General features: G+C 35.5%; 1 protein-coding gene across 1 annotated transcript in view; it reads left to right on the top strand.

Annotated features, from left to right (window-relative positions):
• Positions 1-1,697: 1,697 nt before the first annotated feature.
• Positions 1,698-16,905, top strand: part of TTC21B (tetratricopeptide repeat domain 21B) — a 38,941-nt gene continuing 23,733 nt past the window's right edge. The window contains exons 1-13 of the mRNA XM_074145037.1: positions 1,698-1,718; positions 1,913-2,042; positions 3,110-3,220; positions 4,497-4,663; positions 6,868-6,990; positions 8,952-9,109; positions 9,506-9,590; positions 11,137-11,235; positions 11,841-12,033; positions 13,057-13,154; positions 13,677-13,877; positions 15,319-15,448; positions 15,915-16,072. Of these exons, the coding sequence (XP_074001138.1) occupies positions 1,698-1,718; positions 1,913-2,042; positions 3,110-3,220; positions 4,497-4,663; positions 6,868-6,990; positions 8,952-9,109; positions 9,506-9,590; positions 11,137-11,235; positions 11,841-12,033; positions 13,057-13,154; positions 13,677-13,877; positions 15,319-15,448; positions 15,915-16,072 (1,674 nt within the window). The remainder of the gene's footprint in view (positions 1,719-1,912; positions 2,043-3,109; positions 3,221-4,496; positions 4,664-6,867; positions 6,991-8,951; positions 9,110-9,505; positions 9,591-11,136; positions 11,236-11,840; positions 12,034-13,056; positions 13,155-13,676; positions 13,878-15,318; positions 15,449-15,914; positions 16,073-16,905) is intronic.

The following is a 16,905-nucleotide window of genomic DNA, read 5'->3' as shown; positions in this document are numbered from 1 at the left end:
CCATTGGTCTTGTCCTCAGGAATTTTTAAGAACCTCTCTGGAAGCGCTATGTTCCTAGAAGCTATCATTTGTGGATACTGGTATGGAAAAATGCAAATGCAGGTGGAAAGTGTGCCTGTCAGTTATTCCTTACCAATTGCTTCAGTGAATTTCTGAAAATGTTCATTTATATGCTTGCATAATTTTATGTTGCATTCCTCTACAACTTATATTGAAAACACTCAGCAGTGAATACTGAACTTAGTATAGAACCAGTTTATGAGCAATAGTATTCTCTATGCCTGCTCAGTTGCTAATATGCAGAAATAAAATTTCATAGCACCTTCCCTGAAATTCACCACACATCTTTTGAGGAAGGAAAATGTTTCTCCTTCAAATTGTTCTGAAATGCATTACGAAAAAAAATTTAAAACTTTCCATAGAAAAGTGTAAGTATCAAAATGAAAAGGTGTTTTCAGATTACTAGGCAAACAAAATACATCTTAAAAGGTTATCTTAAAAAGTATGTAAATTATCCACAAACTGACAGGAATATTAGACTGCTTCAAAAATAAGGCAATAAACTGAGTATTTTTTGATACTCTATACAGAGCTTTTTAAATTTTTGCTTTTCTCAAGGAAATAGTTTTGAGCTAAATGAGAACTATGCCACTGTCACTGCACATCATGGGTCACGGCCACGCAAAAATACTTGTTTCTCATACCCATTTTAGGTTTTCAATGTTACAGAAGCTGAAATGTTACTTCGGAACAAGTAGAGCACCACTTAAACATAACAGGGAATTTTGAGGATCATCTTGGCCATCAAGGACAACTAAATATGCTTTACATACGCCGCCTTTGGCACCTTCCTGACACTGGGGATATGGAATAGTGCCCCGTGTGATGCATTTGTTAGGAAAGCTTACTCTGAGCGCTCTCTGCTAGAACCACCTTCACCTACTAATTCCATGGAAGATGGGTTTGCCTCCTTGTACTAAATGGCAATATTAATGGTTTTCCCGCTGGACGGACAGCACAACCGCTCTAAAGGAATGTTATTTACCAGCGGTTGGTTGTTTCTTGTGTCTAGAAACGACAACTAAGAACGCTTTCACCTCCAGGGGAAAACCTGAATTGTACTAGTCTTCGCAACTCTGTAATTCCCTAGGAGGAAAGAAAAAGAAAAAAAAACAAAAACAAAAACAAAAAAGAAAAAGAACTTTCTGTATTTGATTTTACCCCATTGCCATTTAATTTCTACAGAGAAGCTTCGCACACCTCGAAGCGCTCAGTATTAAGACACATGATGAAATATATGGAATGTGGGCCACTTAGTCGTATTGTCCAGCCAAAAAAACCCAAGAAAATAAATAAATTCTGAAAGCTTTCCATTCAGCATTCAGGTAGTGAGGAACTAAAGGACGGCAGCGCTCCTCACGGAAAGCCAGCCGCACCTCCCCGCCCCCCCACCTCTCACCCAATGGTACGGGGCCTCCCGTCTGGGTGGTCCCGCCCCCATCTCCCGAGAATCCAATAGGCTGCCAGAGACGTTCCTGCGGTCTCGACAAGTTTTTCTTCCCGAGTCTCTCCCGCCTCCTTTCCCTCCGAGCCAATGGCAGTGGGCGCTCCTGCAAGCCAGCCAATAGCAGCGTGAGGCTAGGCACGGTCCTTCACCCTTCCGGAGACCCCTTCCTCAGCGGTGCTGGGTAGCAACCATGGACGCTGAGGTGCAACAGGTAGGTGCTGCCGCCGGGCGCCTTCACGCCCCGGTTTTCTCCGCGGGCGTGGGGCCGCAGGAGGGGGCGGTGGAGCCTGGGGCAGGAGGGCGAGCGGCCAGGCGGGGCCGGTCCGGTCCCGTCTAGTCCGGGAGTTCTCCAGCCGTCCCGGGTAAAGCGTTCGCGCGAGTGACCAGAGGCCGCCTCCCCCGCAGGCCCTGCTCAATTATTACTGCCAAGAAGGCTACTTCCACCACGTCCGGGCGGCGGCGGATGAGGCGCTGGGGCGGCTGGGCAGCGATCCGGTGTTCCTTTTCTACCGGGCTTACGGCGCCCTGAGGGCAGGTAAGGTGGGGCTGGGGAGCTGGGGGTTGTGTCCTGTCCCGTCCCTCCGCCGCCCTCCCAAAACGCTGGTCTTCCTGGCGTCACAAAATGTAGTATTTAGTCTACTGCGCAAAAAGAAGTCCATATTACGGAGTCTGAATGTTCCCATGTTTAGAAGATTACCCGTGTTTTATGACCTGGCTCATACAGACTCACGCGTTTTGAATGAAACTGATCTGAAGTGAGAAATAATGAGTATCTCTTTTTTTTTTTTTTTTTTTTTTTTTATTTTGTTTGTTTGTTTTTAAATGGTTACATGAACGTGGGTCAGGTAAACGGGTTCCTTAGAAGGAATTTGAGCCCTATCCAAATGCCCCTTGCATTGTATCACAAAGGTAAATTTGTTTATTTGAGCTAGTATTTCTTGCCTTTAATGCAGCTGTATCTGACTCTGTTATATCTATCTGCTACAGAGGGGCTAACAGTTGATACCTGTTGGGGTGATCATTGTGTACATTAAACTGTTTTAAGAAGTTTCTTTAGCTAAATGCATATTTCAAGGATGTCAGGGAATAATAATGGATTAATAAGTAACCTGAAGTGGGGGAGGGTTGTGGCAGGGGGCTAGGAAGGATTGAAAAGATTTTGAGGTGGTGTATCTTTTCCCAAACTCCCTGACTTTTTTTTCTTGTCTGTTTTGCATTCCTATTTATCAAGATATTGTCTCCTCTATTGATATTCAAAAGATTCACGCAAACAAGGCAAAAATCCTGGATATATATAGAAACAGTGTCCTGTACAAAAGAAATAATAAACACGGTTGTCATCTTTATGGGAGTTGGCAGAACTAGCACATAACTCCTTTTAAGATTTTGGCATTGAGATGCTTTTTTCTTTCATGTCTCTGTCTGAAAGACTTGCACAAACAAGTGAAAATGGGTATGTGAATAATGAAGGAAGTTATGAAGAAGGTGTTATCAAATACAGAAGAAAAAATGAGGGAAAAATTTAAGTTAGGTTGAGGTTTTGATGCTGATATTCCTTGTCTTGAAAAATGTTATAGCCTGTTCTGTACTTGTTTTTACTAGGTGACATCCAAGAGAGTATTCGACAGTTGGAATCAATTAAAAACAAACAGGAGGTGTCACTTTGTACAGTGATGGCTCTGATTTATGCTCATAAAAAGAGCCCTAATCCAGGTATGCTTATTAGGACAATACTGCTTTATGCTTTAAACACCTGTGTGTGAAGATCTGAAAGTTGTAGACTAATTCTGCCTAATTTAAAAAGGTATACTCCAGCTTTGCATTTGACATGGTATCTGGTACTGAATTGAGTGAAATTTGTCAAGATTGTAAGCAAAAATATCAAAACACAAAACTGTGAAGAGTAAGACTGAATGTTAAAATAAAACACTAAAAAAAATAATGATTTATCTACCAAGATGAAAAATCTTTTATGGAAAAAAATAATTGAATCAAGCTTCTTGTGATTGTTTTTCTGTCTTGTCTGATGTCAGTACTTTTGAGCAGAACTGCAATTTAAGAAGTCATTAAAGCCATGCCATTTCTGTCTTTCAAGCTACCCCGACTTTACAAATGGGGAAGATAACTTCATGAACGTTGGTATTCCTTTCTCCAACTAAAAACTGGGGTTATTTTGCTAAGTATGATATTCCCAAAAACATATTTGCTTTATCTGGTAAATAGAGTTGTCATTAAACTCTTGTCTTTGTATCTTCCAGACTGTGCAGATTTATAACTGTTACTGACAGTTTTGTTAAGCAGTATGATATGAAACAGCTCTGACTCATGACATCACTCTTATTTGAGTCCCTGAGCATTAATAGTGTAGGGCAGCAAAATTAGCATGCATTTTAAGACTGTCTGAGGAAGTCATGGCAATAAGAGTCAGACATTTGGTTTTTAATGGCTCCTAAAAAAGGAGCAGAAATGAATGTGGGTGAAAGAAAATATTTGGCAGTAGGTCACACACACCACATGAAATTTCTATATCGGGTTAATCTGATGAGAGCAACTGACAATAACAACGAGGATGGAGGAAAATGAGCTTTAGTGTTAAGAAATGCACCATGTTTTCCAGGGATTCTGGAGCTAAATCATCTTGTGTTCAGCATTTAGGGCTACTCTACAGTTAACTGTTTACTTGCTTGGCAGACACTGGTATAAATGTGAACCTTATTGTCAAGTTTCCATTTATCTGGCAGAAGTCTCAGCTACGATTGCTAAGATTTAACAAACAGCAGGGTTCTTGCACAATGACCATGTTGGAGGGAACCTTCTTCTATCTTTTATGCCTGTACCAAATTAATATTTTAAATTGGGAGGGATTGCCTGTGTGTTTATCAATATGCAATACAGAGAACAATATTTGCTTTGGAAGCCTTTGGCTTATGTGTTCCTCTTGTGATATTTTGAGATGCTATCAAAAAAGCTCTGAACAAAATCTTTTCAGATCGAGATGCTATTCTAGAGTTGGATGCAAAAATGAAGGAGCAACGTAAAACAGCAGGACAGCAGGCTCTCTACTTCGCTGGCTTATTTTTGTGGCATCTTGGTCGTGAGGACAAAGCCCGTGAATATGTTGATAGAATGATCAAAGTTTCTGGTGGTGGTAAAGAGGTAACTTCTTTTTTTTCTATGTAAAATAGTAGTAGGACCATGTATCCTACAAAGGTAGACTTACTGCACCAATGCTATTTGGAGGTTTCATTTAACTGTTTTTTTGTTCTAATACTTTCTTTCTTGATGTCATTAGTTCATTTGACAGGGCCGAGTAGAATTCCCATAATTAATTTTTTTGCCCACTAAGTATTCATTTTCACTTAAGAAATGAGAGGTCTGCATTGACAAATGTAAATAATATGTTGTTATGCCAATTTTGCTACTTTGATACTGAGCATCATAATTTCTAGCAAAAACTAAATGTGGTAGCCTCACTAGAGGGAGACACCTGTTTTGAATCTGAAGATTCAAAAATACCCAGAGTGTCAGGGATTTAAATTTTCAACAGTTGTTAAAGGCAAAATTTGCATGGGGTTTTACTGAATGTAATCTATTTTAAAATCTGTTTAAGTGTTGTGTGTAACAATGTCTTCTGCATTTATATACAGACATCAAAATTCACTAGGATCTTTAAAGAGGTTTCTGAAAACTTACTGTGTTATTTTTTTAAAGGAGATATCAGCTTTAATTCAAGGAGAGAAAAAACAAAAGTAACGTTTTTTTTTTGTTGTTGTTGTTGTCAGATGTCTTCAAGGCAGAGCTGTTACTTGAATGCATATTAAACATATGTTTAATGTATTAAACATAAACGTTTCTGGATTGTTCCTCTGTGTGGTTCAGTATGTTGCTCAATTTGTAATCTACAGTTTTATGGTTTATATGATATTACATGGGTTAGAAATCTGCAACTATTCTAAATAAACATTAATTTCTGAAATTACATTATGAATTTAAGTAGTGTCTTAGCTTTTGAACTATCACTGATTATTAATTAAAATCGGTAATTATTTTACTGGCTAATTTTTACTAATTAAGCAATAATTAAGGATATAATAAAGCATGAATACATTAATTTCTAAAAGACTAAGGATATGCCATTTTGGTATACTAGCAGTATTTATGACTTTGCTTATTGAAAGCATAGTAGTTGGTTTTTGTTTGCTTGTTTTTGTTTTTAAGAGACACTATTTGGGAATGTTGCTTAGTAGGAAATGTTTCCAGATAAAGTATTTAATAGATTTGAAATAATTACCTTTTTTTTTTTTTTTTTTTACAGAGGCATGTGCCCGTACATAAAAATGTAGATTAGCATTTAAATATATAGAAAACAAACAGTTTTCCTTTTTCTGGGTTCACTTATGCTTATCCCTCTTCCTAGTTCAGCAATCCAGTGTCACATGTACTTTAGACATTTGGGAGGTGGTTAGGGGTGCTTAAACTTAGTGAAATACTAATTGCTTAGTACATGCAGTTTGTTTTGATAAGATACTTTATGTACTCCTAATATAGTAGTAAAATACTTTCCATTTTTTTAGAATGCCTAAGTATATGAATTTCAGCCAGTTTCTTTTGCATAACAAAATCATGTCCCTGATGGTTAGCAATTACAAAATATGCCTCTCCTACTAACCTTTGAGTTTTAAATGCATGACTCACTTCTTTAGCTTTATGTTATGAAAGAGCTAGTGATATTTTATAGTTTAAATATTTGTTTTGATGGCAATTATAATTTGGTTAAATAATGCAGCACTTCAAAATAGATTTTATTTACTTAAGGTATAATTAAACGTCTGGAACACATAAGAGAAATAAAATTCATTAATCACAAGTAATAATTTCTTCAATGAAAACACATTTCACCTTTTAAAAGTTCTAAGTACTGTATTATTTTATAATACTGTTGAGGATTTGGGAAATGTCAGATCTTTGCCCTTCACATACAGGTTTTTCTTTTTAATCAGACAGTAGAAAAAAAGACAGCAGCCGTATGTTTTTCAGTGTCTTAGATAAACAAAATCGTCAGAAAATATTCTGTGGAAATGTTCGCAATCCTATGCGATCAGTTTTGCAAAGTTATGTTCTGTCTGCTGAGCATGTACTACTTCAGTGCCATTGTGCATATTTGATTAATTTCATGCTGGAATTAATTACTAATATTTTAGGTTGTGCTGTAGACTGGCTATAATTTCAAATACATATTTTTAATAGCTAGATAATTCAAGTCCTACTTTATTTTTAGGTTATTTCTACTTATTACTGTATCTAGTATACTATTTTACTACCTAGTTAGCAAAGAATTCCAATTTATGTTTTGTTTACAGGGGTTAATTTTGAAAGCGTGGCTTGATCTCACCTGTGGGAAAGAAACTCACATTAAAAAAGCTGTGAAATACTTTGATGAAGCACTGCAGGAAGGCAATGATGTTTTTGCTCTGCTTGGTAAAGTAGGTTTGCTTCATGATTTTAATGCTTCCTAAATGTCATATTAGTCTTGTAGAGTGATTAGGGAGATGCTGAGAAGAGTTTTCTATGATAAGTGAGCTTATCCAGGAAATAGAAATATAGCTCAGTCATGCTGGTTTTGTTCAGAGGAGAAGGCTAGGTTTTAGCAGAAATTAAGTCTTAATTGATTTATGATTTTTTTTTTGAGGAATATAGAACAGTTATCACACAAATTTATTACTAGCACAATAAAAATACACTGACAGTTCTGTTTCCTGTGGTAGACAGCCCATTTGAAGTAGTTTGTAGTTAATTTTAACAAACAGTGGAGGTTCGTAAGACTTCTCACTTTGTCGATTAAGACAAAAGGGCATACCTGGGTTGCAGTAATGTTACACCGTGTCTGTTACCATATACTAATTATGAATTTCGGGGGTGTTCTTCTATTATTACATTTCTCTACTATAAAACACTGCTGCAGTGGGATAGTGTTTTACTGGATAGAATTTCCACTTTTTTTTTTTTTTTTGGATGAACTGGAGCTGGTAATTATTTCTTCCCGCACATCTGTATTTCTTTTCGGTATGTTAAAATTATGTGGTTTTCTTTTTTTTTTTTTTTTTTTGACACCCTTGAAAGAAAATTACCAGATGATACTTTAGAGTCCATTGCACACCAGCATAAAAAAATAAAAGTATAGATTAAATACAATTAATCTAAATGTATATTGAGGTTATGATTTTACTATATATACAAGAAAAACTGTTCTAATTCCTGTATTTATATGTAAGAAATGAGTTTTCAGATCATCTGGAAATGTAAAACTATGTGTGATTTCTTCCTTTTTGTATGGGATACCTGTCCACATTACAAAATTGCTGTGTGCCATGGCAAAAAAAAAAAAGTAGTTAAACACTGTAGTGTGATTGTCTGTCAACATTGTTAACGCTATTTAAATCATTGTCAGTCTGTTTCAAGTGTTTGTTTTGATTATATTTCATTAAGGGAGTGGCATGAATTGTTTTCTTTGCACATTTTTTGTTTCAGAGTATATCACAGACATTGCTACTTATTAATATAATGTTTATTTAATATTTTAAAGCTAAATGCAGAAAAGAATTGTTCAATGAAAGTAAGACTAAAGTCCAGGAGAGTGCGCACAGTAGTATTTGGTTAGGCATGTGTGCTTGGCTGTATGTGGACTGTTGAGTTCAATTGCCAGTATATCTTAAATTTAGTTACTGCAGTTAGATTTTAGACAGATAAATATCTTGCTATGGCTTAAGAAATTAAATCTCAGAAACTACTATGTTTGCACCATTTCTATTTCAAAAATATGAAATAAAGTGACATCCACACAGGCACCTGGATTATGGCAAGTAAAATCGGAGCAGTATAGAGGATTTAAGTCCTAAATTGATTTCTAATCAAATTCATTTAAAACTATGATACTTGATACTTCTGCAGTAGTTATGTATTTAAAGTGCCATGTAAGTTGCTTTACAATTTAAAAAAATGTTAATTCTGGCAACAACAGCAGTGACCTGCTGAGTGTGGGTTTTTAAGTGATACATATCTCAGGGCTTGAAAAAATTTTTAAATCTGTGGGTTATGTTCAATATCCTAAAATTGTGAGCTGATTTATACAAAGTTATTTGAAACCTAATAAGACTTTTTTACTCTTTGGTTACATCTCTCTCTCTTTTGCTTGCTAACAACTGAACAGTAACTTGTAATCGTTGAACTGCAATTACCTTTGTGATAGAGCGCTTACTACATGTCATGTTTTGCTATTTAATTGTTGCAGTATCTCTAGTTGTGGCTGTTGCTGAAGTAAAATTATCTCTTAAAGATTTTTCTCTTACTAGCTTCTTTTTCCTGATTTCTATATGAAAGAATTTCTGGATCTTCTCACCTATATGAGTGTACAGGCTTTTGATGTTACTTCTCTTCCTTCCATTAGGCACAGTATTTTGAGGTCCGACAGAATTATTCAGGAGCTCTGGAAACTGTGAACCAGATAATTGCAAACTTTCCAAACTTCATTCCTGCTTTCATAAAGAAAATGAAGCTACAACTAGCCCTGCAGGACTGGGAGCAGGCAGTTGAAACGGCACACAGGTTGAGTATGAAGTAGCACATCACTAATTATGTTCTTGCCATGTTTACACTGCAAGAACACTTCGAAACAAAAGTAGATAGGTTTCCATTCATTCTTAATGAATTTGAATGTTAAATCAGGATGGTGTTTTAAATAAATATAAACTAATTCATGTTATTAGAACCCAGCCTTCCAGTTCTGTGAGGGTACTACATCAATACCTGAATTCATTTTGGATGGAGGAGGACCTTTTTTGACATATGCATGAAGAAACAAAGCTGTGCTTTCGGTTGAGAGCTATGACTTAAAGTGACTGTGCAGTACAAGTTATTTTATTCACCTTTTAGAATAAACCAGATGACTGAGCAAAGGTTTGGTTTTTGATTTCTTTACATTCGCCTTTTGTTTGGTTTTAGACTATTGCAGAAAGATGCCCTCAATTTAGAAGCCATAAGAATGGAGGCCCTGCATTATCTGTGCAGGGAAGGAAATATCTCTGAGGTGAGTCTTTTAAGTAGCAGACTGTTGAGCAAAACACAGCCTTTGTAGGGACTAGATCCCACATGCACTATCTTCTTTATGTCTTATCCTCATAAACTTTGTCTCGTCCTGTGCTACAGTACTTATCTATGATATATTCGTCTATTCTGACTCAAATGGCTGTTTTATTTTATTGTTGGGGTGTTTTCTGGATGCCAAGGGAAACATAATTTTTTACTCACCCAGAGAACAGGAATCAAGCCCAGAAGTCTCCTCTGGACCGTTAATTGAATTATGTTGATCCAAATCATCGAAGTAATCTTTTAGTGTTTAAATGCTCTTTTTATAAATTTAGAAGATAGTGTAAGCCTTCCATTAATTTTAAGTATTTTATTAATTGAAGTAAGGGAAATATTGAGGTATTGTAGTGATAAATTTTTGGAGGGGGTCATAGTCATGTAACGACAGTCTGCGAACATTACATTGTAGAACCTGTGCTTTGTTCCCTTTTTTTGACAATTTACTGGGGTTTTTTAGCTCTAAGAATTCTCTTTTCCTTCTACTCCCAAGATCCTTTTCTGCACAGGGATATATGCATGTATTTTGTGTATATGATGCTTGTGCCATTTTTCAGGAAATTTTAAAATACATTATCTAAATTGTCATGAAAAATCATTAAATATTTGTATATATGTTTTTCTCGTTATACAAAGATGCTGGTATAATATAAGTGGAGATTTAGCAAAAAAAGTAAAGTGTTTTAAGTGTTTTGTATGTTTTTTCAAGTTCTAGAGGAAAAGGTATTTTAGGTTGTTTAACACGTTATTAGTAATTGCAAAGAACTGTTTAGTCATTAGTGTATTTATAATCAAATGTAAGTCTTACTTATGCACAATTGTATGAAATATGGAGAAACAGTGATTGCAGACTCCAATTCAGTAAAGCTGTCCAGGAATGAAACTTGCTGGACGCGGTAGCATGTAGACAAAAGATTCTGGGGTAAAAAGTCCCATGGGACTAAGACTCCTGTCTAGGAAAAAAAATTTAAAAACTGATGAAATTTATCCATGATTCAGTGTCTACATGTAAAATCATATTTAAAAAAACCCCATATATCTTATTCTTGTAACTCCAGAGATATCTAAAGTACCTTAGGGGGTTTGAGAAACTGTGATGTTAAAAGTCTGAGCATCTGAAGTGTTTTTGGTTTTGAGCGTGTACGTCTGTATCACAGTGAAACTGGAGCAAGATTCACAGATCAGGGATTCCTTAGACTATCTTGCTTTATGGGATGCTTCCTTTATATCAGATTCGATTCAAGTCTTCCACTTTTTTTTTTTTTAGAGCATGTAAAGAGGATACATGATCTACTTCATTGTCACTTTACTATTCCAGAGTATTTTTCTAGGAATTCCAAAATAAATCTAACTCCTAGCCCTGATAACTTCTGAGTTTAAATTTCAAGATATTGCACAGTAAAATTGACTAGTTTCTAGTGAAAGCTGTTCAATTGTCCTAGTCTGTTCATTCTTTCTATTATTTATTATATTACTCCTGTTTCTCCAAGGCATCAGCAAGACTGGGAGACCTAATTAAGGCACTGGACAAGTTAGAACCACGTAATGCACAGCTCTTCTGTAAAATGGCTTTAGCTTTCAGTAGAACAGTGAGTATGTTTTTTGTTTGGGGTTTGTGGTTTGTTTATTTTCTTAAGCAGCATACAACTATCTATATATCTTGGGTTTTGTTTTACTTTCTGGTAGACAAATGTTAGATGTCTACTAAAAAGTAGAAGATTGCTGACAATTGAAATTGCCTTGTGTATCCTTTGGTAACTACATTATTTAAAGTTTTACGTTCAGTATGAATTACAATATGTAAGCATTCCAAAAATATTTTCACTGCTTGCTTTTAAATGAGAAACAGATTTCCAATGAAAAGACACTCAAATGTCTACGAACCATATTCTTAATGTAACAAAGTGACAAAGTTAATCACATAGGCTTGAAACTGGAGGTTTCTTTAATCTTTGATTAGATCAGTTTTAAGGAAGCATTCAAAGCAACCATCAACTCTTCCTTATTGTATGGTATTGTATATTTATGTTTGAATCCAGCACACTTTAATGTCACAATTTTTATAGAATTACTACAGATAATATTAGTTAGAGATGTTGTTGTCTAGACGCTGCAGTAATATTCAGTGTGTTTTTTCTAAGTGAATCTGAAAAATAAGAAAAACTTAAGATTTAAAGATTATTCTTACCATTAGTGTGGTCGAAACCAACTCATCCTTCAACATACACAAACCTTAGTTGAAAGAGCATCTGATTTGGCATCTGACGATGCAGAATTTGCTACTGAACTTGGCTACCAAATGATTTTACAAGGGAAAGTGAAAGAAGCTTTAAAATGGTACAAGACTGCTATGACACTTGATGAAACAAGTGTTTCTGCATTAACTGGTAAGGTCTTACACTTTCTTTGGGTTTTTACTGGTCTTAAGACAAAGATGACGCTTTCTTGATTAAGTCTTCCTACTACTGCTACTAGGAGAATCTAGAACTATTAGAATGGGATTGTTGGGCAGTTAATGTTATGCTGTCTTCCCTGTAGCAACAGTTTCTCCTCACTAGATATATCTTTTGGCTTTCCTTTTGAAAATGAAACTGTTCTCCTTTGAATTAGAATGGCAAGGACAGAGATGTGACTGTATTTTATTTTTTTTTAATTATTATTTTATTTCTGTAGTGCTTGGTAACTCCTAGGTGCTAGAGAAATAAAAAATTCAAGGGCGGTTGAACAAGCTGTCCGTGCCTACATATGTGTCTAAATTAGATTGAAAAAAATAATCAAGTCAAAACATCTGATACTTTTGATGTACGTTACATTCTTTGAGAAAAAATAAACATTGCTTTTGGTGAAGTCCAATATCTGTCAAAAAAATGGAGAGTAAATATGGTGTACTTGAATCACAGATTTTCCCCTGCACTTTTTTCTCCTTGGCTGTACTATTGCCTTCTAATCTGAAACTTCAAACAGTGTGAAAAATTTAGGGGGTAGGAATGGGGGGTGTGTGTGTGTGTGTGTGTGTGTGTGTTTGGGGCTTGGGGGGTTTTGTGTTTTGTTTTTTTTTTTAATTTAATTTTGCTTGTACTTGTTCTGAATTTAGAAGCCAGACTTTATGGTTTTTCTACTTAGTCTAGAACCAGTTGAATTCACTGTTCTAAACTTTGTAATATAAGGGATGAGATCTTTCCATGAAACTGCTTTATGGCATTGCATATATTAGTGTATCAACCATGCATCATCTATCCTAAGTATTTTTAAGTGTGTAAAATCTGTATTACCATAAGTCTTGATCTATTTGTTCTTCTTGTATCCTCACTTTATGAAGAGGTTGAGGAGAGAAAAGATTAATTTAGAAAACAAAGCATGTGCTTGACTAGGGAGACAAATCTGCAATAAAATGCTTAAATATGTTACAGGTATTATCCGTTGTCAGCTTATACAAGGGCAATTAGAAGATGCAGAGCAGCAGTTGGAGTTTCTTAATGAAATTCAACAGTCCATTGGGAAATCTGGGGTAGGGGATATCTTCCTTCATTAATCCTTTGATTACAGTCTGAATTGTGATCTACTGGCTACTTCATATTCTATATTTCAGTCACTTGAGCAGAGCATTCATAATGGAGTACCATTAAATCGAAATTTCAGTTTTTCTTCCTATTAACCTAAGTAATGTGTTGCCTGACTTTGCAACACAGGCTGTTTGCTTGCAGAGCAAAAACATCATTGCCTTCCTGCAGTGCTTCATCTCTGAATATAAGCTTGAAATGTCAGGAAGGGAGGGTTGTTAATTATTTTCAGGATTTTGCGCTCAGAAAAATGTAGAGCTTCTTGCACAAATTAAAGGAATGCATTGATACAATAATCATCAGTGTCATTTACAGTGAACATACTAAATACCTTGCAGTATCCCTAAATATAAAGAAGAAATAGCTAACATTATTAATTATGTAACATTGTATGACTAACAGGTGAACATACCTGGAGTATGAAGAATGCTTTATTTCTTTTTTTTTTTTTTTTTTTTTTTTTTTTTTAGGAATTATCTTTCTTGCGTGCAGTCCTAGCTATGAAAAAACATAAGAGACAGGAAGAAGTTCTTGCCTTATTGAATGATGTTCTGGATACTCACTTTTCATCTTTGCATGGTTTTCCTCTTGGTGTGGAATACTTTGAAAAACTAAACCCTGATTTCTTGCTAGAAATCATTAGGGAATATCTTAATTTTTGCCCAGCACAGGTAAGCGGCTGTAGATCGCATCTGTCTGAAAATGGAAATTATTCTTGGATTTAATGTTGAGATCAGTTAATCACGAAGTAAAAGTTGAAAAATTTTCTCTCTTAAAATGTGAATTTATTTTAAGTAAAAGTGTGTTTCTTTGGTGTGTTGGTAAAAATCAGTGGTATACCACTTTTTTATATGATTACTAATCCCAAAGAAAAATCTCACTTGGATGGCTGATTTTCTGTGGCTGGATTTGTTTGTGCTAGTTTTAGCAACAAAGACATGTAGAACTTAATAAATTGAATAGGGATCTGACATCTCTAAAGCAGAAGAAACACGTTTAAAGTTTCTTTAAAAAGAGTCTTCCTTAAATAGATTATTCATCTGAAATAGCTGGGAGACGGCTCTTGTTATCCTGTCATCAGCAGATTTCTAGTCTAATTATAGAACCTTCCCATAAATATTTGTTTATGTACAGTTTTAAAATCTAACAGGCAAACAAGTAGTTTTCCATTGTTATGATCCATCCTACCACCTATAACAAAGCGGTAATGCTTGAAAGTCTAAAACATCGGTAGCGATGACAATTTCGTGTCATGGATGGAGAAAAATAAGAAGTGTCATTCTGTGAGGTAGTGTCTTGTCTGAAGATATCCTTGGGGTATATTCCAGAAGTACTTAATGGTGATGATGGTTTTTAATTTGGAATGAAAACTTTTTCCTGTCCATAGAATGATTTGTAAAAGAAAAGATAGGCTTTTCCTGAAGTTTCATTATCTCCTTTTTTGCAAAAAGGAGTCCATGGTATTAGAAAGTGAGGAGTTTCAGCAGGCAGTGGAGGTTTCCGGTTTGATAGTGGAGGATTGCTGCTTCCCCAGGACATGGGTCCTCTGGTAATGTTAGCTGTGAGCAGAAGGATCTTTAGATTGCCTTTTCCTTTTTTATATGTAACAGTTAGCAACTAGCTAAAGTAACAGAGGGAAATAAACAACATTTCTGATAATAAGGAACTAAAATGTGGTACATTTTACTAGCAGTTTACGTGAAAGTAGCTATTTCTCAGCTTTGTTGAGAAATAATTTCTTGCTGGCAGTAGGGATATGTTCTGTGGTGTGGAATTGAGGGTAGGAGGGACAGGACCAGAACCCTTTCTGCTGCCAAATGTTTATGGACTGACTCTTCAGCTTATGTCAGGTCTGAAGTGTTTTCTCATCCTTGAAGTCCATGAGGGTGTCTTGTGTTCCTGCTGATATGAAGAGTTGCCCCCTTAAATTTAAAACTTTTTTATATTTCTTCACAATGACAGCTTTTAGTATTTTGGGCTGAAGAAAATAACAATGCTTTACTATTGCTCATTTGAGTTTAAAGTGAAGTTCAGACTTAAAATGAAATTAAACTCTAAAACCTGTCAACTGCAGTGTTGCTTTTTGGTTTTGTTTTTGTCTTTTACTCCTAGCCTGCAAGTCCTGGGCAGTCTCCTTCCCCACTTCTCAAGCACTGTGCTTCTGTTCTTGAAACTGTGGTAAAAACTGTGCCTGGTCTTCAACAAGCTATCTTTTTAATTGCAAAAGTAAAATACTTGTCAGGTAAATGTTACATGAATGCTAGCTATCCACTTCTTTACTTTCTTTAATATAAAAGATAATTTCATACTTTTAAATCATAATGAATATTTTTCTTTCACTGCAGAACACTTACTTACAGCTAAGTGAAGAACATTTGCGCTGCCTTTTTTTGTGATTTGTATGATTTTGTACAGACACATAAATACGGTATTTTTTTATCTATTGCTTCCAAAAAAAATCACTTACTGAATGATTTACAGATGGAACACTGGGAAAATATCTTAGCTTTGACCTGGTTTTGATTTCATTCCATAGCCACCCAACACTTCGTATGTGAGTTTGTTCACTAAATGCTCATATTATTTTTAAAAAACAAAAACACAACAAAAAACACACACACCCCAAATTATAAAATTGGTGGATAATTAATAAATGCTCTGTATTTCATATCAACTGCTCTTCCACTTTCCCTTTTTTAACTTCCCAGGGGATATTGAAGCAGCCCAAAGTCATCTGCATTACTGCCTTGAAAGGAATCCTTCATATGCAGATGCACACTTACTGATGGCCCAGGTGTATTTGGCTCAAAACAATACTAAACTATGTTCTCAATCCTTGGAACTCTGTCTGAGCTATAATTTTGAGGTGAGTTCACAAGTTTAATATCTAAATGTTTATATGAACATGGTATCTGAATATTTATCAAAGGAGTGACCATAAGGACAGAACTAGTACCTTATTACAACATTTTGAAATTGTTTTGAAATACAAAAGAAAGTAATGATAGCTTTTTCTCAAATCTTTACATAAATATTGAAAACCTTGTATAAACAATTTGTAATTCCAGACTAACCTCACAAGAGTCTTTAAAAGCCAACATAGAAGGACTTGAAGAGTGATCCAGCATTGTTTCTGGACTTTTTGCACAGATGTACAACTGCTAATGAGTATATGCACAGATGCATGAGGGAATCAGAAGGGATGTGTAGTTACCTCTAGACAATTCATGCTGCTTTAAGCACTCCATATGCTGTGCTCTTTTCCATTAATGTCACATCTTTGACCATCGTTTTTCTCCTTTCAGGAGCAAATTTATAAATTAAGCATGGTATTAGAAGACTTTCACTGTTTTGCAGTGGTCCTCACCAGTTTCAACTCTTGGGGGTAATACACTGAAATATGGGATTTTTGATTTGTTAACATCAGTGGAACTTTTATGTATGATTAACATTCTACACATCACTCATTAGGTCTGAGTTGTGCTAAGTCTCTTGACAGAGCTTAGCTGAAAAGTGACAAACTACCGTTTCCTTGCAAGCATGCTGCCATTGTGCTCCCTTCTTTCCAGTGATGCAAGAAAGCTGCAGATTAACTAGTTAGGAGACACTGACGTGTTTGCAAATTTGAATATAGTTAATTTCCCTTATTGACACTTCCTTTACATATGAAGTATGTTTTAAGAAGGTGGCAAAATGACA

The sequence above is a fragment of the Numenius arquata genome, chromosome 3, assembly GCF_964106895.1.
Source record: "Numenius arquata chromosome 3, bNumArq3.hap1.1, whole genome shotgun sequence".
Taxonomy (NCBI): domain Eukaryota; kingdom Metazoa; phylum Chordata; class Aves; order Charadriiformes; family Scolopacidae; genus Numenius; species Numenius arquata.
This window is presented reverse-complemented; position numbering and strand designations above follow the sequence as displayed.